General features: G+C 50.3%; 1 protein-coding gene across 1 annotated transcript in view; it reads left to right on the forward strand.

The window, feature by feature from the left end:
* The first annotated feature begins 3,475 nt into the window (after window positions 1–3,475).
* SUSD4 (sushi domain containing 4) overlaps window positions 3,476–22,113 on the forward strand; it is a 138,696-nt gene continuing 120,058 nt past the window's right edge. Inside the window, exons 1-2 of the mRNA XM_004605412.2 lie at window positions 3,476–3,718; window positions 4,379–4,549. Of these exons, the coding sequence (XP_004605469.1) occupies window positions 4,414–4,549 (136 nt within the window). The 5' untranslated portion in view covers window positions 3,476–3,718; window positions 4,379–4,413. The remainder of the gene's footprint in view (window positions 3,719–4,378; window positions 4,550–22,113) is intronic.

Raw genomic sequence — 22,113 nt, forward strand, 5'->3', positions numbered from 1 at the left:
CTTGACTCCTTCGAGCTCTCCTGAATGTGGCTGAGAGAATGATTCTTTGAGTTTTCATTTTTTATAGTGAACCAGTTTTAGAATTGTCTTCCATGAAGAAGGGAGGGAGAGAGAATAAACTTTGTTATCATTTAGTAAGAAGCAACACAATGCATTCCATTGACCTTTTTTATCTTTGTGAGAAAATAAATATTAAAACATTTGTATAAGCTTATAGAATTCATGAGGAGGCAGGTACTCATGCTGCTGCTTGTGTAATTGTGGCTAAACTCTTTGGATAGCTTTGAATTGTTTTACACAGAAATCTGTGGGTTTCACAAGTTTAGCATGTTTTGTAAGTGGATTGACTTTTTTTTTGCTTTCATCATTTTTATCTGTAAGATCATAACTCTGGCATTTAATTTTTGCAGTGGATGTTAGGGGATGAGCGTGCCCCTCAAATTCATCCTTTGAATTCTAACCCCCAGTACAAGAATGTGACTGCCTCTGGAGCAGCGCAGTGGGCAATGCGGTGAAAATGGGGTCCGTTGGGTAGGCTCAATTTAATGGCTGGTGTCCTAATCAGAAGAGGACACAAGCACACCAGTCTCTGCATCCATGTGCGGACACTGGAATAAGGTGGCTGTCTGTGTCTACAAGCCAAGGAAATGCAGAATCCAAAACTCTGACATCTTGATCTGGATTTTATTTAGTTTCTGCTGTTTAAGCCAGCCAGTGCATGCAATGTTGTTCTGGATGCCCCAGAAAATGAATATACACAAGATGGTCAAAAGCTAAGGTGTCCTCTAGCTTCCCACCAATTCCAGGTCCCAGAAAGGAAAAGTATGCTTATTTTCTGGAAATAAACTTTGATTGTTGAGTATAGTGGACTAGAGAAAATGAAATATTTAGAATCTTTTCATGTCAAATCTAATAAGACTAATGAGATGCCTAGGAAATATCCTACTGAAGGAAGTAGCTATGTTTAAGCAAGAGAAGGGAAGACTCAAAGGGGCCTAAAGCCATGTCCAAACAGAAGCGCTGGCTTAAAGAAGAGAAATTTGATTTAGCTATGTGGGTTCAAAGGGGTGAGCTGGAAGCAGTAGGCGAAAGTTTCAGGGAGATTTCAGTTCAGTGTAAGGAAGGCTTTTCTAAGAGAGCTGTGGGCAAATAGAACAGGCTTGTTCAAAAAGACTTTCATGCGGTTCAAGACAACATATTAGAAATATGAGAGAGGAGCGGAAGCGACAGTTCAGGGGGTAGGGCGCTTGCCCTCCTCGAGGCCAATCTGTGCTTGATCCCCACCATTCCATATGGTCTCCCTAATCTGCCAGAAGTAATTCCTGAGTGCAGAGCCAGGAGTAACTCCTGAGTATTGCCGGGTGTGCCCCCCCATCACGAAAGGACAAAAAAGGGAAAGAGAGAAGGAAGGAAGGAAGGAAGGAAGGAAGGAAGGAAGGAAGGAAGGAAGGAAGGAAGGAAGGAAGGAGAGGAGAGGAGAGGAGAGAGGGAGGGAGGGGGGAGGGAGGGAGGGAGGGAGGAAGATGGATGAAGGGCTGGTGTTTGGACCAGATAAACTTGTATGTTTTTTTCAATCCTGATATTCTCTATATAAATGAACTATACTTCAGCTAAAAGACAGATTTTAGTTTGTAGCACTGTAGCACTGTTGTCCCATTGTCCATCGATTTGCTCGAGTGGACACCAGTAACATCTCCATTGTGAGACTTATTGTTACTGTTTTTGGCATATCGAATATGCCATGGGTAGCTTGCCAGGCTCTGCCATGCAGGCGGGATACTCTTGTAGCTTGCTGGGCTCTCCGAGAGGGACAGAGTAATCGAACCCAGGTTGGCCGCGTGAAAGGCAAACACCCTACCTGCTGTGCTATCACTCCAGTCTGATTTTAGTTTATTTTTATTTATTTGATTAAACATGAAAATTATAATTTATAGGTAACAAAGTTACAATAAGGCTTAAGTTGATGTCCAAAGTTACTGCATCTTCACCTTGACCCTCCAATTGTCTCTCAAAGAACAGGTTTTAATATTACTTTGGCATGTCTCTTGTGCTATTGCAAAAGTGTGTGCACAGTCAACAAAATACCGTTGAGCTTTGTTAATGGAATGGCTATTAGGCTTTAGGAAATTTACTGAGGAAAAGAAATAAACTTTTAATGGTAGAGACTAGTCACAGGACCTTGAAAACGCGGAAGTCTGAGTAAGAAGGGAACCCTGAAGTAAAGGCTCTCACAGGACTGATGGGCAAAATCTCAAAATTCATTCCGTGTGAAGCTGTCCTCTCAACTTTCCCAAGTAAAGACACCAATCAATAAAGATTCTGAACTTGATTTATCTGCTAAAAAAAAGTTAATCTATCCGCAAAGGATTTGTTAAAATTACTAGCAGTGAGTTGACACAGTAAATGCTATAATTTCCCCACTGCCATCAGTATGTGAGATTTGGGGAAGCCGATATAAGCAAGAGATGATTTGGTGGCAGTATCAAAAACATGGTTTTCATAGCCTCAAATTGCTCTGGAATAACGGAGTGCCACTGGTTCTGAAGTGCTGCCTGGCTGGACCCGCTCATTAGCTCACACCCCTTAACTACGGAGGCTGCAGCACGGGCCTGGCCCAGGAGCCAGACGGAGACAGGAAAGTCAGTCTTGGGGAGCACCACGTGGAATGGGAGCCGCTGCTGCTGGGCGAGCTTGGGGTCCCGAGTGACAGCGACAGCCCCGCGGAGCAGAACCCTCTTCGGCGGGGTCAGGGAGCGCAAAAAAGCCTGTCCCCTTCTTGGGTGCTGACCCCAGCCCCTCTCTGCAGAGAGAGAGAGAGCTTCTCTCTCTCTGTAGAGGCTCCCATCTTCACCCCCGTGCCCAGGAGGGCGCCCCCTGGGAGATCTTAGACTCGAGGGGCCCAGACATCTGCAAGAGTGGCAGAGGCTGTCTCTTATATCTTGTCGCTGGGGGAAATTCTAGGGCGTGCTGAGTTGAGCCTGGACATTGTGTGTGCATGCAGGGAGGGGGGCGTGGTGGGGGAAGTGGGGGGCAATAAGAGACTTGAGCAAGTGACCATCTTCTTGCATCCTGCGCAAGACCCTCCGTTGCAAGAGAGGCTCCGAGGGCTGGGAATCTAGCCTGGCTGGGCACTCTGGTCCTACGGTGTGGAGCCACCACCGCCGTGGAGCATCCCCACGTGCCGAGGGGTCACTAGAGAACCAGCCGAAGCCCCGGAGGAAAGCCGGCGACGCGCGCGACCCCGCCCGGGGGTGGGGGCAGGGGGGGCTGGGCCTGCGGGCCGCGTGCGTGCGCCTGGCTCCGGGACAGGTGCAGGCGCGCGGGCTTCCCATTGGTCGCGGCGGCGGCGCAGGCCCCTTCCCGCCTCGCCTTCCCCCGCCGCGGCTCGCCGGCTGGGTGGGCGGAGGCGCGTGTCCGCGCTCGCGCGCTCCCGGGGCCGCGCGCCGCCGCGCCCTGCCTCGCGCCCGCGCGCTCAGGTAGCGGGAGCGCGAGCGGCTGGGCCGGGGCGCGCGGCCGGGCTGCCGTCCTCCCGCACCCCGCCCCGCGCCCGTCCGCTCCGGGGAGCCTGGGGAGGGCGAGCGCGGGCGCCGCCGCCGCCGAGGCTTCCGTCTAGCTCGCTCGCGCAGCGGCGGCGGCAGAGGTCGCGCACAGATGCGGGTTGGAGCGGCGGGGGGAGGCGGCGGCGGCGGGCAGGAAGCTGCATGCATGAGCCCCACAGGTAAGACCCCTCCGGAGCCCGGCCGGGGGTGGAGGGGGGGGCAGCCCCGGCAGGCGCGCGCAAGGCCGTGGCGGGGGAGTTGGAGCTCGCTTCTGCTCCCCGAGACGGGTATTTTATTTTATTTTATTTTATTTTTGGCATCACAGATACATCTCGGGAGGGACTGGGCAGTAGGACCCATCCGTATCCCGGGGAAAACCCTAGAAGTAGCTGGGGAGGAGGGGTGGGCGGGCGGGGGGCGTGGGTAGGAAGGGGGCTCCGGGGCCACCTCGAGAGATTTCCTAAGAGTGAAATGTCTAGGCCCCAAGAAAAAGTGTGTTTTTCCCAGCCCCGAGACACTGGAAGGCTCTGGACTTTGCCGTCTCGGTCACAGCCGCTGGATCCCGGGGACCGGCGCCAAGCCAGTGTGCGCTCCCCCTGCGCCCCCGCCCCGTCTCTCCCCTCCTCCATCCCTCCCGCTCAGCAGCATCCCGCGGCGGCCGTTACTCAGAGTACCCGGCGCTGGGGGCTGGGGAGGGGGAGCTCGGCGTGGGAAAGGGGGCGGGGGCCGCGCGGGGGAGGAGCGGGCATGGAGAGGGGGCCGCCGAGGCTCGAGCGTGCCCCGCCACCCTCCAGCCCCCGGGCAGCCCGGCGTATTGTCGTGTTCGCTCCTGGTTGCAGACTCTTGCAAGCCGGATGCCCTCTGTGGATGAAAGATGTATCATGGAATGAACCCGAGCAATGGAGATGGGTTTCTAGAGCAGCAGCAGCCTCCGTCCCCCCAGAGACTCGTGGCCGTGATCCTCTGGTTTCAGCTGGCGCTGTGCTTCGGCCCTGCACAGCTCACGGGCGGTGAGTGACCCCCGCGGTGGCGTCCGGAGGGCAACCACCCACCTACCCCCAGCAGACACACACACACACACACACACACACCGGGGAGGGGTACAGGACAGTCCGGCCCACTCTTCCCGCAAGCTGGCTTCTGGAGACCCCAGAGCTTGAGGGGCCTCTGGGTGCCTAACACCCCCCTACCCCCACCCCCTTGGCCACATCCCAGGAGTTCCCAGAGAATTCCTCCTTGGAGCCGGCAGGGTATCACACACCCACATTCTGCTGGCAGCTCCCTGCCCACCCGCTGCACTGCCGGTCTCCTCTGAAGGAAGAGACAGTTTAGTCTGACCCTTTATTCTCTCTTGGGCTAAGAGAGAGCAGAGAGGCTTAGGGGAGAAGTGGTGTATTTGTGGTTACATTGTGTTTGTGGGTTTTAACCCTTGTCTGTGACCCCGGCAGACTCAGATCAGGTTTCAGCCTCTGGATCTCTAGGCAAGAAATTGTGAGGATCACCTTTGTGAATGCAAAGAGTCTGGAAACCGGGGAGACCTGCTGGCTTATTTGAAAGTTAACTTTCTCTTTTCTCTGGGAGGTGGTGTGCTCAGGCGTGTTGGGGGCTAGGGAGGGGACGCACGGGATTTCCTGCAGATGTGTTGCTGGACCATTGCTTGGCATTTCAGAGTCTGCTTTACAGGCTAGGATCAAGTCAAGTGCTTTTTCTCTTTTTATTTGGGGGTTGGGGGCCTTGGGCCACACCCGGCAATGCTCAGGTCTTACTCCTGACTCTGTGCACTCAGGAATCACTTCTGGAGGACTTGGGGGGACCTCCGGGATTCCGGGGATCGAACCCGCGTGTAAGACAAGCACTCTACCCGCTGTACTATATCTCTCGGCTCCTCGAGTGCTTTTCTAGGAACTGCCGGGCGATGAGAATACAATTGAAAATACAATTGATCGCCTCCTCTGCCAACCAAAGGTGGCTAATCTGTAGCAGGTTTGCTTCTGGGGGGTGAGCTCTCCTTGCAGGGGATTTGAGGGAGATGGAGAGGGGGCCTGGATCCCAGTGCACATCGGTCTCCACTACTCCATGCTGTCGGTCCTGGCTGTGCTTTCTCGATTTTCTTAGAGAGCTTGCTGATGGGCCCTAAGAAAGGAGAGACGCTTGTGTCTGGAGCTGGGATACTGCAGACAGAGAGGTAATCATTGGTGGAGACGTGAGCCCTGACGGACAGGAAATAAGCCATGTTCTGTTTCCACTCAACATGGGGCATGTCAGATGAAGTGGAGGGTGGAGGGGGGGAAAGGAGTGAGAGATAAGACACCTTGGGAGAGGGGACTATGCCTCGGCTTTCACCCAGAGCCCTCGTAACTCAAGGCTCGTAGAAGCCTGAAAAATGCTCGGAGCATCAGGCATTTTCTGTGAGGTGTGTGAATTGGTGAGCAAAGCTCTTAGCTTTGGATGGGGACCTGGTTTGGGGTTTGTTTCTAACAAGGGCTCATGTATTTGAAGCTTTCATTTATTTGTTTGTTTGGGGGCCACACTCACCAGTGTTCAGGGCTTACTCCTGCCTCTGTGCCCAGGGATCATTCCTGGCTGGGCTCAGGGGGACCATATGGGGTGTGGGGGTTTGAACCTGGGTAGACTGCGTACAAGACAAAAAGCCTTACCTGCTGTCCTACCTCTCCGGCTTTCCCAAAGGAGGTCAGTGCGGATGTAGGACTCACTTCGTGTGGCCATGAACATGGTGTGTCTCATAACAGTGGGGACTGGTGGGCAGGAAGTGGGGTGGGCTTGGCTCATGTCCGCCCCTCCTCTCTTACTGCCACTTTCTAGTTCTCCCCTCCCACTGTGATTTTCCATCCCGGTCCCTGGAGATGCCATCCTGGAGATGGCACAGCCATTGGGTTCACTGTTGTTGAATTGTTACTGGCTGTACGAGGCCTGAGCCAGCTGGGGTGAGAAGGAGGTAGAGTGGGGGTTATGGAACCTCTTCCTCAAGAATCTCAGGGTGCACTGTGCAGCTCAGCGCTCCCTCCCAGTGTCCTGTGGTTAGGCCCATCTGGAATCCCTCTCTTAGTTGGGGAGGAGACGCCAAGCAGAAGGATCTAGAGCCCTGAAGGAGGTTTGTGCCAAGGCCACCTGTCTTCTCTTGCATTGACTATTGGTCTTCCAAGTTCTTCAGGCCCAGAGTGTGGATCCTGGAAGAATATGTTTCATTTTCAAGTCCCTCTGTGAAGAGAGAGGAGGAAGGGAGTTGAGGTTTCAGAATCCTCTAAAGAGACTCCAGGCAGGTGATAAAGTTCATTCTAGATCTGTGCTTATAGAACTGCAGGGGGTAAGGACTCAATGGGGAGAAGGGGCTAAAAGGCAGATTCAGGTTCCTGTGATTTGGGAGGGGCCCCGAGATTTTACTCCCCATGAAGCTCAAGCTCGAAGGCAATGCATTTGTTTCTGGTTGCAGGGACCACACGTGATTGAGTAATGCTTCAGACCAATGCATTGGCTTTTTTTCTGCCCATGGACATACAGTGCCCCCAACTGGTGGAAGCCCACGGCCTTCCAAGGCATCTCTTCCACCAGATGGGTGCTCACCCCAGATTTTGTCTTCATTCTGAACCACTCAGTGCCAGTGGCCTGGAGGGGGAGCAGAAGTCTCCGTCTGCGCCCGATCTTTAGGGAGGACACAGTGGAAAATCATCCCACAGAGTGGGCTGCCTGTTTAGTGCTCACTGTCAAAGAGGGGTGCGTGAGTCAGAGACCCTGCTCTGAAATGGGGGTGTTTGTGATTGCTCTCAGTGGGCAAGGAGCACTGCAATAGCAAGCTATAGCGGTCTCTGCTAGGAGACGGGGGGAAGCTTTCACCCAGTACCAGCATCCATAGAAAAGGTCTGAACCAAAGGGAGAAAATGCTCCTCGGAAGTCAGTGCACTTTACCAGGGAATGAAAGGCCTGACCCCAGAGCGATGCTCCTCAAGCCTGAACTTTTGTGAGCCAGAGTGACTTTTAGGTGCTTTTGCCAGGCTGACTTTGTAGGTTAGGGAAAGAGGCCTCCATGGCCAAATACCAAGAGGACTAGCGTGTGACCCTTCCTGTCCAGAAGCTGCATGGACTGAGGCACCTGCCCGCTCTCTCCCTCAATCCCATAACTTAGCTGAGTGCCCTGCAGGCTGGATGCAGAGCACCAAAACCATGGAGTCGGACACATTAGCATATCCCTGTGTTATGGGAAGCACAGGTGAGCTTGGCTACGCGATGCCATGGGGACCTTTGCCTTGGAAGCCAGTTCCAACTTCCATCAAACGGTGATGCTAGTGTTGATGGGGGCAGTAGGGAGCAAGTCACCGCAAGTCAATGGTAAACAGTGGGGAGCCACCTAAGTCAGTGGTGCAGTAATTCCTCAGACCCTGGCTTCTGCATGCAATAATTGTATTGCTAGCCTATCATTCTGCCCACTACAGTTGTGTGTGTATGTATGTATGTATGTATGTATGTATGTATGTATATATATACATATATATGTATATTTAACCTAGAGAAACCCTTTCCTGCTCTATTTCTTGCCAAGTGAGCAACTTTTTCTTTTGTCAAGACTCAGGTTAAAGGGCTGGAGAGAGGGTGCGGGGGTGAAGGTACATTCCTTGCCTCATTGTCAGATCCTCACTTCTTTGGCAGTGCTAGGTATGGCCCCGTGGAGTCTCTTGTCCTTTATCAGGGTAATCCCCAGCACCGCATCCTATTGTATTGAACCAATGGCTCTAAGGCAGAGACTCAAAGAGGGCTGGGGGTGGGGTGGGAGTTGGGCATCCTCTTGAGCACTGCTTGGAAGTCCCTCCTGTCCTGTCCAAAAAACATGTCATAATTTTGGCCAGGGAGATGTACTTTTCCCCCAGTGTCTGAAGATTCCCTGAGCACGGCTGGGCATTGCCATGACGATCCCCGAGCATCTGTAGACCTGGCATGTCCGTGTCACCCTGGCCTGAGAACACAACTGCCTGGTCAAGCATAGCCAGGAATGTTCTCCAAGCTGGGGAACTTCCCCTCTACCCCCACCCCACCCCGTCATACCGTAATGTCCCTCACATCATTTCTTGGTTATAAAGCTCTCCCCTGCCCAGGATACAACCCTCATTTGTTTCCTTCACTGGATTAAAGCCACTGAAGGCAGGACCTTGACTTGATTTATTTGGGGGCCCCACGGCCTCTTGCCACCCCGTGGATGAATTGCTCACAGTGGTTGAGAAGAGATCCACTTCTCTTGACCACCGCACTGCCTAGAAAATACTCACCACGGGTGCGTATGTCAGCACAGCGCCGGGGGTTCATGCAGCTGAGGGCATAGCATTGGGGAAGAGTTTGGGGGGGCTGGTGGGAAAATCAGGAGGGGCTCTGGAGAAGAGGGGACACGGGGCTGGTTGTAAGGGAGGGGGCGGTGGGCCACCTCTGGATGCTGGTGAGGGATGAAGCTTCTGTGCAGAGTGTGGATTGGTTCCATGTTTGGATTCTCCAGGGAGCAGAGAATGGGCTGCTTAGTCTAGGACCTAGCAGAGCTGCAGGGAACCCACAGGGCAAGGACGGCAGGTCAGCGGGCAAGCTGTGGTGCGGGTCCTTGGCTCTGCCAAGGAGGATTTTGAGTGTACGACAGCAGAACCAGCTGAAGGACTTAAAAGCAGAACAGGATGTGGTCTGGGTGCTGTGTCTCGGTCTCCGGCTGCCTTGCTGTGTGTGGCACTCACGTGGTTGCTTCCCGCCCCGGGGCCAGGTGTGCCTTGTGGTGTGTACTCAGCCGCGCACCAGTGGGCAGTAATAGCCACTTTCCTATGGGCTCACGCCGATGTGAAGATGCCAGCCCGGCCTCTGGGCATTTCACTGGGAGAGTCTAGGCTTTTTAGTCAATGCTGTGTCTAAAAGCCACGGGTTTGAACCGAGTTCACCTCAACCTCTGAACATAAATCCCAGCTCCTCGACAATCAAGTATATTTCTTCCGCCAAAGGCCCCCTTCATATAAGCAGCGTGGAAACTCTTTCCATTTATCCACAAGGTGAAATCTGAATGCTTTTGGAGACCTGAGACGGATTTCATAGAGCAGGTAACAAATCTCTCATCTTGGAGGCCTGAAGTGGCAAGTTGGAGAATCAGCGGTTCTTCAATTCCTGAGAGTAATGAAGAGTGTAGGTGAAGCTCTCTCTGCAGTAAATATTGATTAGGTCTGGGAAGAGAAGCACCCAAATTATTCTGTTTCTAGCATCAGGGGCCTGTTTCAAACGCCTCCCAAAGGCCAAGGGGACATCCCTCTCTTCCCTGCTGTATTTCCTCAGACTGTTTAAGAGCCCTGCATCTTCTGGCATTGACAGCATTCAAGTTCAGCCTCTGCCATTAAACATCGACAGGCCTCGGAGCAAGTTCCATGACTTCTTCTTGCTCAGTTCCTTCCATATTACTAATGTTCTTTGGTCCTATAATTGTAGGAATTTGACGGGTTTGAACTCTAGATGCCCTGGATCCTTCCCTCCACCCCTCCCCTTGTTGATCCATCTCTCCTTTTTCAAGTAACCGTTGTTTGAAACCAACCCTCCCCACCCCGCCCTCCACCTCCAGTTGAGTTATTAAGCAAGTTTGCATCGATCCTGAGGAAAAATACAAACAAAGTGTTTTGGTTTTATTTTCTCAAAAGTTTAAATGTTAATAATGACTTGCAAAACATTGAGTGTTGTTTTCCCACCACCACCACCACCATCACCACCGCATATTTTTAATTTTTTAATTCTCTGTAAAATGTCGTGTTATTTATTGATACTGATGGAAAGGTGATTTTCCCAGACTGCCTCTATTTGGCTTAATTTTGCTAAGTTCATTTGGTGTTTGGAAACTGAAATACCAACCCATCAGAATGATATGTCTAACTAGGTCGTTGGGATCATTGCCTCTGAATCAAGGAAAATAAAAGGGGCAGGAGAAGAGTTTTTCTGCTTTGCTGGCCCATTCATTTCAGCAAATCCTGCCACAGCTCTTAGATCAACAGCGTCGGATATACGCTGTCATGCATCAGATTCAACGTTTTATGGAATTATTGTTCTCTTCTTCTAAGAAGCTGTGCTACTGCTGCTTACCATGGAAGATTGGAAAAAGAGGATACAGAGTTTTAAGCTGGCCAGTAATTGTGTATTTGATAAAAGTTTTTGCAAATGGTTAGTAGTAGTTTGGGACTTCTTACTATACACCAGTGATGTAACTCACCTTCACACACATTAACACACTAGGCCCTCACAAGAACCTTACCTATGAGGCAGGCACTATTATTTATCTTTGTTTTATAGGTGAGGAAATGAATTTATGTAAAGATTAAGCAATTTGTGTAGGGTTGCCCATAACAATTGAAACCTGGTGACCAGATTTTTTTTTTTAATTCCCCATCGCCCAACTCCAGACCATTCATTTAATAATAAGTTTATTTAAGTGGATTACCCTTTTATTTTTAAAACAAAATAGTTTGAAGTTTGGAAGTAATTTCTACTCCAGTATTTTAACACAGTTATCAAGTACTTGGAACTTTTGCCCACCCCTCCTGGATAGAAGGAAATCATTTTCTGCCCATTTATTCAACAAATGTATATTGCCCAGCTTCTGTGGATTTTTCCCCAGTTCTACTGAGATATAATTGGCATAGAACACTATGTAGATTTAGGGGTACAGTTTCATGGTTTGATTCACAAATACGTGAAATGATGACTGTAATAAGTTTGGTTAACACCTATGCTCTAGTGTAGATAAATGAGAGAGAAAATAAGATTTTCTCCTCACAATGAGAATTTTTCCTTGTTAGAATGGATTCACAAATGTGCTGTCTTCTTTTAAATTTTTTTTTATTTTTTGCATTTTTGGATCACACCCGGTGATTCTTAGGGTTTACTCCTGGATCATGCACTCAGGAATTACTCCTGGCGGTGCTCAGGGGACCACATGGGATGCTGGGAATCAAACCTGGGTTGGCCACATGCAAGGCAAATGCCCTACCCGCTGTGCTATTACTCCAGCCCCACAAATGTGCTGTCTTCTAGCACCACCACCACCCCTGTTCCCCCAGCAGTCTTGGCTGTAGCCATCACATTGTACATAATGTTCCTGCAATATACTTTTTCTTTAAATCAAAAAATGTATTTAAATGTATTTGTTTCTCAAATTACCATGAGATTACACAATTACAAAGTTGTTCGTGATTGGGTTTCAGTCACAGAATGTTCCAATACCCATCCCTTATCAATGTGCATTTCTCACCACCAATGTCCCCAGTTTCCCTCCTGCCCCATCCCCCACTGCCTCTAAGCCAGGCATTTTCTTCTCCTTCTCTCTCTCTATCTCTCTTTCTCTCTGTCTGTCTTTCTGTGTCTCCTTCTGGGCATTATGGTTTGCAGGCTATTGTGTATATTCCTTTACCTCCCTTCAGCACTTGGCTCTAGTCCAGAGTGATTATTTCCAACTATTTATCATACTGGTCCCCTTTCTATCCTAACTGCCCTCCTCACCACCACCACACTGGTAGCAAGCCTCCATCTGTGGACAGTCCTCCTGGCCCTTGTCTATACTGTCCGTGACTATTGGTCTCACATTATGTTCTTTTATTTCACAGATAAGTGCAATCATTCCATGTCTGTGTTTTTCCTTTAGACTCGTTTCACTCAGTAGATATTCTACATATCCATCCATTTATAAGCAAATTTCATGACTTCATTTTTTCTGGTGGCTGTGTAGTATTCCATTGTGTAGAAGTACCGTGTTTTTTTTTTATCCAGTGGTCAGTTTTCAGGCACTCAGGCTGTTAATCGATTCTGGCTATTGTGAACAGTGCTTCAATGCACATTGAAGAGCAGATGGTACTTCTGCAGTCCTGCAACTGTGTTCTGACAATACTGCCATATTGGGATGAGTTGGGTCTCAGTGTAGTTTTGATTTGTATTTTCCTGGTGATAAGTGATGCTTTGTTTGCAGTATCAGGGATCGAACCTAGGGCCTCCTGTACTGGCATCTGATATGTCCTACCTCTGAGCCTCATCCCCAGCTCCTGTAGAGTGATTTGTGACATTATTCCTATAAGATGTTAATCTATATTCTTCTTGGTTTTTTGTTTGTTTGTTTGCTTGTTTTTAAGCCACACCAGTGATGCTCTGGTATTACTTCTGGCTCTGTACTGAGGAATCACTCGTGGAGATGCTTGGGGGAATAAACGGGTTGCTGGGAATAGAATCTGGGTCTGCTGCATACAAGGCTAGTGTCTTAACTGCTCTTTTTTTTTGTGGGGGAGGATGGCACACCAACAATGTTCAGCGCTTATTCCTGGCTCTGCACGCAGGAATTGCTCCTGGTGCTGCTTGGGGGACCATCTGGGATACTGGGATCAAACCTGGGTCAGCTGTGTGCAAGGCAGGAACCCTACCCACTGTATTATCTCTCCAGCCTAACTTGTTTTGTTTTGTTTTGGGGTCACACTCAGTGTAATTCAAGACTTACCCCTGGTTCTACACTCGGGGACCACTCTTGGTGGTGCTTGGAGCCCATGTGGGATGTTGGGGACCGAACCCTTGTCGGCTGCATGCAAGGCAGACGCAATATCTGCTCTAGCCTACTTTACCTGCTGTACTGTCTCTTCTTTGGAGAAGTGTTTATTCAAGGATGAGGGGACTCCTAGACCTTGAGGGCCTGCCTCTCCCCAGTGGGGCTGCTTGGGGAAGGCAGTCACTGTGCCCCAAGGCTGCTGTAAGGAGTGAGGGTGAGTGAATGGTTTGCGTGGTGCCTGGAGCTCTGTGAGTGACTGTCATCCCCATCATCACACCCTTCTGACAGTTCTCTGAGCTCTTTGTTCATTCTCTATGCAATGACCTGCCTGGGAGTGGGCCTTTTCCAGTTAATTTGGTCAAGCACAAATAATAACGTCAGCAAATATGTGTTTAGAGAGTTCTAGTAGGCCTCCTGTATTAACACATAGCACCTCTTTCTTTTTGTTTTTGTTTTTTTTTGGGGGGGCCATATCCAGTGGTACTCAGTGATTGCTCCTGGCTCTGTACTCAGGGATTACTCCTGGAAGCACTCATGGGACAATATGGGACGCCTGGTATCAAACCCAGTTTGCCCGCATGCAAGGCAAATGCCCTACCCATTGTGCTATTGCTTTGGTCCTTCACCTTTTTCTTTTAAACATTAAAAAAAATTGTGCTTAGGGATTGCACGTAGGGGCCCTCACACTGCCAACCGTGTTTCACCCACGGTAGCTGTCTCTCTGGTCTCCACCTATCTTCATTTTTGATTTTCTAGTCCAGTAAGATGAGGAAGAGAATTTTCCCCCCAAAATTTTTCTTTATACATTCTCATGAGGACCTACAGTCAGACCAAGTCAGATTAGGAACTAGGCCTGTTGGTCTAGACTTTCCTCTTTGTCATTGTAGGCTATAGGTGATAATCTCATTGGTACCTGTCAAAATGCGGAAGAAAAATGATATCTGAGGATCATGAAATGTCAGTGAAAGGTCCCTCCCAAAAGGGGAAAGTTTGAACACAGAATAAAATTTGATAGCTTGTAATTTATTGATAGCTTCATTTTAGTTTTGGTTTTTGAGGCCACATCTGGCAGTGCTCAGGGTTGACTCCTGGCTCTGTGCTTAGGGATTACTCCTAGTGGGGCCCAGGGGACCTGATGTGGTGCCAGGAATCAACCCAGGTTGGCCATGTGCAAGGGAAGCACCTTACCTACTGTACTATCTCTCCAGCTCTCGTATAAAATCTTTAAAAATATTTTTTCCCCCAAATAAAGCTACTTCTTTCTCTTACTCCTGTGGCACTTGTCTTCCACTCCATCTCTCCCCCTAGGTAGCTTTAGTTCTATTGGCATTATTTGCTGTTTTAATATTTAATTTTATTTCAATTTTTTTCCTGCTCATCAGGTTTTTTTTTCTCATCGTATTATTCAAAAGCAGTAGATTATTTAATACTTGACTTTTTCCTTCTGACTTACTTCAGTTCACATAATCCCCCTGAGCTCCTTCCATGTCATCGTAAATGGCAAAATGTAATAGCTGAATGTTGCTCCATTGGTGTAAAGGGACCATGGTCTTCTTTATACATGATCCAGCAACAGAGTCTTTGCTTGCTTCCATGCTTTAGCTCTTGTGAATTGTTCTGCAGCAAACACTGGAGTTTCACATTCTTCAGATAGACCCCAGAGGTGGGGTGGCTGGGTCAGAGGTAAGATTAAAGGTAGCTCAAGCTTCAGCTTCGTGGCATGGCTCCAGAGAGATCTCTAAGACGGTTGTGCCCATCTCTCAATTTCTAAGCTTGTAAGACCCCAGAGCTCCTTATTGTGCTCTCTGGGAAGACTGTGTGATGTTACGCAGTTAAGGTGCTGACTTTTAGGGAAATGTCGAACCCAGTATCTTTTCTTTTAGAAAAATACTGTTGGACTGCAGAGTTATAGGAGGTCTACCACTTGTCTTGAGTATGGTCATTCTGGCCATGATCCTCATTTGAATCCCTGGCACAACTTATGGTCCCCTGAGCACCAGCAAAGGTCACTCTTGGGCAAAGAGCCAGGAGTAGTCCCCAAATACCACCGGGCACGGCTCAAGAACCGAAAAGGAAAGAAAAGGAAAAGGTTGTTATAAGATGGAAGAAATTATCCACTCAGGAAGAAAAAACAAATAGAAGTAATTGAGTTAGTCGCTCACAAACTGAAATTGAAAGTGCATTTTAAAATAGCTTCTTAATTGAGGGTATTATAATTGCTGTATTAATCTTAAACAAGGTGAATTGGGAACCTCAGAGAAATAAAGCAATCCTTGCCATGCCTTGGAAAGGATGATAAACTTGGCCTACTATCGTGGGGTAAGCCAGCGCCATTCTGCGGTGGGCAGCAGCACAAGCAGGCTCTGTCTCAAGAACAATTGAATTGGAGAGACAGTACAGAGGCTGTGGGCAGAGGTGGGGGTGGGCCTGCTGATGGCCGTGTGTTGGTGGGAATTGAACCAGGGTCGGCATGTGCAAGGCAGATACTGACCCCTGTGCTATCTCCTCAATTAGATTTTCTTGAGACAGGGAACTGGTAAGGCATGGGTTCAGTAGAAAGTAGAAAGTACACAGGGCAGTGATTTCCTTGCTACTGATCTCATCTCGCTAAGAGATCATAATGAAATTGTAGCCTCAGTTTCAGTATCTATGAAATGGGGATAATACTTGATACTTTGACCTCCCATGGTTGTTATCCAGATTCTGTAGATGATTCCCGCCCCCCCCTCTTTCTTAGAAATGAGAGAAATTGCAGAGCCCAGGAGACTCAATCCTTATCATCATTATCTCAATAAATTGAGCTTTACAAGAGAGAGGGTAAGGTTTCTGGAAATGGAGGTTCATGATTTTAATTTTAGTTTTGAAACTGGTGTCTTCTGGAATTAACAGAAAGTAAGTCTGAACTACGTGCGTCACCCACAATCCCTTTTCTCAGTAACAGAATACAAAAAACAAACAAAATAAGAAACTCTTATGTCTTTGATCTGATTGCATTTGTATAAGACATAGGAGATTGATTGAATTGGACGAACCAGTAAGAGGGAGGTTCTCTGACGAAAGGAAGACAGTCTGTTCTCACATGGATTCTTAACACATCTGTGTTTGTACAGCATTGTTAGAGATCAAGCGGATTTCAAAATTCAGAGTCTCAGAATGTAGAAGTTTTCAGTTTTCCCTGAACACATAGGGAGATTTTTCTGATTCTCAGGATCTGACGCAGAAACTCAGGAAGTTTTGATTCTTTTGGTAAGTGAGAAACAAGTTCTACTTGTTTGGTAGAAATTAGATAGATTTCAAGGGTTCATCCCTGGAGAGGCTTGCGATTCTTCCATTGGACTGCATCTGCTGACCACTTTGACATCTCAATGTTGGAATCTACCTCAAGGGTGGGTTGTGAAAGGGGGTGAACCTGCAAGGTTAAGGCATAGTATGACAGTATCGGCCCGATGGCAGATTGGGGCTACCTCTGAGTTTCTATTATAGTTAAACTGTAGCACTATAGCACTTTAGCACTGTTGTCCCATTGTTCATTGATTTGCTCGAGCAGGCACCAGTAATGTCACCATTGTGAGACTTGTTGTTACTGTTCTGGGCATATTGAATACATCACGGGTAGCTTGCCAGGCTCTGCCATGCTGGCAGGATATTCTCGGTAGCTTGTTGGGCTCTCCGAGAGGTACAGAGGAATCAAACCTAGGTTGGCTGCATACAAGGCAAACGCTTTACCCGCTGCGCTATCGCTTCAGTAAACAACATCTGAAAATGCATGCTGAAGGTAAGGAATAGCTCAGAGTGCTCTTTGCAAAGGGCAAATAGAAGGGAGATCAGCAGCTGGAAAGACGGCCTGGAACAGACCTGCCAGGGAACAGTGCTGCTAAGGAATTGAAAGGCTTTGCCGTCCTCAAGCTGAGCCTTCAGATGATGTCTTAAGGCCAAGATCAGGTCTTTGTTTTCAAAAAGAAAATTTTATGGAGGTGGAAATTGCAGGGGAGATGGACTTTTACTCATTAAGTATTTATGGCATATCTCCCGGGGAGAAGACAGCGGACTCTGGGGAGCCACGAAAAGCCTCGTCCCCCCATCCCCGGGAGCCTCATTCATTGACCCAAGAGAGACCTGACGAGGGCTTTAACGCGAGAGGAATAAATGCCCATAAAAGGAGCGTGTGGACAGCTGGCTGGACGGGGCTGGAGGAAGAGGAAGAGCAGCAGCGCCCGGCAGCGGATTGTTAGGAGGGAAGCTAATGAGTTCATCTTGGATGGCGCGGCTCGTGTTGCCTGCAGGACAGCCATTTGGGCTCCATCTGTCCATCAGGCAGTTGCCCGCTCATTTGGGTGCTCAGGAGAGAAGTCCAAGCAGAAGCGCTTGGTTTTGTGTGTCGTCTGCATGCAGAAGTGGCAAGGCCGGAGAAGGAGGGCCAGCATCTCCCAAGGCCAGAGTGTCGAAGGAACAAAGCCAGGGCTCGAGGGGGGCGCCCCGGAGACACCCACACTGGCGGTTCCACCTGAAAATCCAGCTCAGCGCGGAGGGTGAGGAGTTGTACTGAGTGTGGGTAGTGGGGATGGTATTGGGGGATGGTGACGATGATGATGATGATGAACAGCTTGACCCTGGTGACGGATGCCCAATCTGATTCGGGAGCAGGAGACTGGTGTTGAAGTATTCCTTCACCTTAACTGTTGAGTTAGGGTGGCTTAGAGCACTGGGCAGTGAGGAGAAAGGGTGCAGGAGGAAGGCCGGCTCTGCTACGGAGGGTGGGGAGTCTGCATCGAATTGTTTAAGGCTGCAGAAGGGTGGGAACATTTTCAGCTTTCGCCCAGAGGGCGGAGAATGGGGTGTGGCAGCGCCCACTGAGACGGGCGGCTTGTAGCATGTCCCCTTCAGGGGAGCGTATGTGCAAGTGTGCACGAGTGTGAGGAGTAGGTGCATGTCGTGATGGTGATGCGGGGTGGGGTAGGGGGTGCGGTTCAGGGGTGCAGGGAGACTCCCTCTGGTGCTTGCCCCTTCCTCCAGCTTCTTGGGGCGCTCAGCCTGTGTGCTTGCTGCTTGGGGACTTTGCTTGGCCTGTGTGTCCCTCCTTCAAAGCTGGGTCCTCTCGGGCCGTGGATCCATCTTCACAGTGCCTTTGTCGGAGTGCGTCCCTTGTGGCCCCCACCTGTCACGTGTCACCAGCCAGCCCTGCCACGTCTGAGGCAAACCTGACCTCAGCTTTGGGTTCTCCATCCGGAGACCAGGACTCTGAGGCTCAGGCCTGCTTGCTGCACCAGGGCTGGGGTGATGCTTCACTCATCCCACACGCTGTCCGGGGCCTCTCTGCAAGGAGACCTCGCTCTGTCGTGCCCAGGACCTTCATTGCCATTGGTCTCTGCTCAGTGAGAAGGGCAGGGGTGGAGGGTGGGAGTGGGGGGAAGGGTCTGTCCAGCCTAGCATCACCTTCCCACATGGGGGTCCTGACCCCACCCCGGAAGTGCTTGATATAGGCAGCTGGTGCTCTGCTGGGGTGTGCAGGAGACCGGGGACTGACCTGTACGTGACTCCAGAATCCTCGGGAAAGAGGAACGATACACGCCAGGGATGTCTGGCAGGTCCATCAGAGGTTCAGGATGGCCTCTCCATTGGATGAGGTCCATTGGATGAGCCAGGCTTGCTCCCTGGGGTCCTCTCTGCCCCTCTGCTCCCACCCTCCCCCCTGCAGTATTTCTGGCTCGGAAGTAGCTAGCACTGCGGGCCCAGGAGGAGAGCAGGGTGAACGGGGAGCTCCAGCCATCCCGAGAATCAGTCCCCACTTTGCGGGGCGCAGTGCTGGTCCCCGCCACCCCAAGGCTGTGCAGGGGGGTACAGCTCTGAGGTGTTTGTGCATCCGAGGTCTTGGGATTCTCAGCGCTTTGCGGCGGGGCTGCCTGGCAGGCCTCTGTGGCCTCCTGACTCAGGGAGCTTCTGGAAGGCAACCTCTTGGCTGCTGGGGGAGGGGGAGGGGGCCGCTCCTGGCTGCAGCCTTGCCTGGGCCCCTCCTTGGTAATCCTCAGCCGTTTGCCTCACTCGGGCTCCTGGAAGGCCAGGGTCTGGTTGCGGGGAATATTCCTTAATACCACCGCAGCACTGGAGGCTTTGAAAGCAGACAGGAGGGGCCTTCCCGGTTTGGGGGCGCTAACGGGGTGTCCCCACCTTGGACCGGTGCTTTGCTGAAAATCCCTGCTGCAGTTTTCCATTTACATGGTAATGAGCACGCAGGGTACTCACCCTTTGTTGTCATGCATCCAAGAGGACCAGGTTCTCCAGCAGGGCTGGGAGGCAGAGGGCCGGGCCTGTGTGTGGCCGGCTTCAGGGCACGCTCCTGTTAGGCTGTTGGCCCGCCTCAAAAATTGCTCCTTGTCAGTTCCACCCACGTAGCCGACCTGTCGGCTGGCGGCTCTGATGGAGAGCGGCAGTGGAGGTGGCAGGGCACTCCAGCTCGCGAGCCTCCCCCACCTCCATACCTCGCGCTCCAGGGCCTTGCCACTTTCTCTCCTTGTTCTGTGGCTGCTGTTGCTAAGCGGAGCTGCAGCTGTGTCTCAGAGGTGCCGCGAGCCTTAACTTCAGGGGAAATGCAGCCGAGCCAGGGGAACCCGCCTCTTCCTGGGTCTTCCTTTCCACTTGAGATGAGGGGTTCTCCCTCCCCCCACCCAGTACTCTTCTTGGAGAAAGACACAAGATGGGGGGGTAGAGCAATAGCACAGCGGGTAGGGCGTTTGCGTTGCATGCAGCCGACCCAGGTTCGATTCCCAGCATCCCATATGATCCCCTGAGCACCGCCAGGAGTAATTCCTGAGTACAGATCCAGGAGTAACCTCTGAGTATCACTGGTGATGACCCAAAAAGTAAAAAAAAAAAACAAACCAAAAACCAAAAAGACACAGCCGGTGTCTTGCTGCCTCAGTTTGAGTTCCAGAAGACCGATGAGGTGCTGAGGTTGGTTCATTGAGCTGGAGAAACACAGGTGGAGCAAAGTTCAAATAGCTCACGCCACCATGCCTGTTTGGGCACCCCTCCACATCCCCCTTTCTTGCATCCCCTGAGCATCACATACCCTATTTGGAAACAGACCCTGAGGATTCGGGCCCCTTTCCTATGCTCTTCGTCAGTCTCTGCCTCAGTATCCTCCCCATCCCTCCCCTGCTCTCCCCCCCCCATTAAATGGAGATCATAATAGTCACTCAGAGAGGTGGGGAGGGAGGGGGCTGTTGTGAGGGTTGGATAGGTTTGGTCGGCAGTGGATGTGGCTCCATGGTCAAGATCTTGCCTTGCATGTGTGAGACCCCGAGTTTGATCCCCAGCGCTGCCAAGATAAAATGAAACAGCAAGATAAAATAAACAACAAGGCTCATGGATGGAAAGTGGGTAACTGAGTTCCTGACTCGAGGGAAGCTTTCGGCAGTGCTGACTGGCCGTCTCCCCTTCCTCCTCCTCAAATTTATTTGCTCTCACTCATGAACCCCCAAGGGCTAGGCCCCACAGCTGCATCCTTGGCTTGTCACCCCACCCCGCTCCGGGTGTTCTAGGCATTTTATAAACGGGTCTACTGACTAACAAACTGGCCAACTCCCAGTCACTCGGTCGGGGTTAAAGGGCTTGTGCGACCTGTCCCTCTGTGTTGGAGAGTGTTGAGTCAGACCCTTGATTATTCCTTAGCTCTCTGTCCTCTTGTGTCTGACATCTGGGGCCGGTAGCTACATGAATGGCAGAAATTGGCAGCAAGGAAAATGAGAAGGTTGATGTCCAGCTCTGCCCCTCCTGGCCCCTCTCCGGGTTAATGACAGCACCAGTGTCTGAGTTCTCCACAGACTGGATCTGCTGAAGGCGCAAGCCTGTCCTGGCGGGCCTCGGGGTGAGAGAGCGAGGGTGTCACCTTGGCTTCATTTTCATTTGTGTGTCCAGCAGGGGTTTATTAGGCATGGATGGTGGGCGTGGGTACCTTTATTTTTTTCTCTCTTTTTTTATTAATTTATTCTTTTATTGAATCACCATGTGGAAAGTTACAAAGCTTTCAGGTTTAAGCCTCAGTTATACAATGCTCGAGCACCCATCCCTTGACCAGTGCACATCGTGGGTACCTTTAGACACTGAGACTAGAAGCAGGAGTAAAATCAAGCAGCACCCCGAGACCCAGTGATGATACTGGTATGAGTGCATTTGGGCTGCTAGAACAAAATAGCCCAGGTGGTTTGGGGGACCGGAAATACACAGTCAGGATCCCTAAGGACTGGTCTCTGTGGAGCTCATTTCACTAGCCCTGGCTTTCCCTCTTGCTGAACCCTCCTTGGCCCGTCCTTGATTTGTGTGCTGGGAGGGAGGAAGAGGGAGAGGAGAACCTCTCAGGCCAGGCCCTCCCCCGCTGAGGAACTCATTTCATCCTAATAAGCGCCACGTCAGCCTTATATCCGAATACAGTCATTTAGAGGATGAGGGCTCACATAGGAGTTTCAGGGGACCCAGTTTAGTCTCCGGAAGACCTCAACATTAGTCGATGAATGTTAGAGACAAACATTAGTTCTGATGAAAGGATACGGTGAAGAGCCGAAGCTCTGTCTCTAGCCAGGAGACATCAGAGGAGGCTTCCAGGTGGAGGTGATACCAGAACTCAGTTCTGATGTAAGGGTAGCAATGAGGAGAAGAAAAGAAGGCGGAAGCAATATGAGCAATACCAACCTTTGAACTGACCTGTGTGTACTTATGTGTGTGCATGTTCACATGTGTGCTTGTATATGTACACATGTATGCATGTGCCTGTATGGGAAAGTGTGTGTGTGTGTTCAGGAATCTTATTCACAAGCCTTTAACTTACTCACCTCCTATTTATGCATTTATTCATCAAACATGTCCTAAGCTTTGCTTTACGTTGACCACGAGTAGGCACTGGTGTGGGGTTCCAATCAGGTCTCAAAGCTTCAATCTGCAGTTTTCAAATTACAGGTCTATAGTGTTCACCATAACCTCATCAGCCTACTGCTACTCACTTCCATTATTTGATTACAACTGCCGGCCCCTCAAAAATCAATT

Source organism: Sorex araneus, chromosome 9, assembly GCF_027595985.1.
Source record: "Sorex araneus isolate mSorAra2 chromosome 9, mSorAra2.pri, whole genome shotgun sequence".
Taxonomy (NCBI): Eukaryota; Metazoa; Chordata; class Mammalia; order Eulipotyphla; family Soricidae; genus Sorex; species Sorex araneus.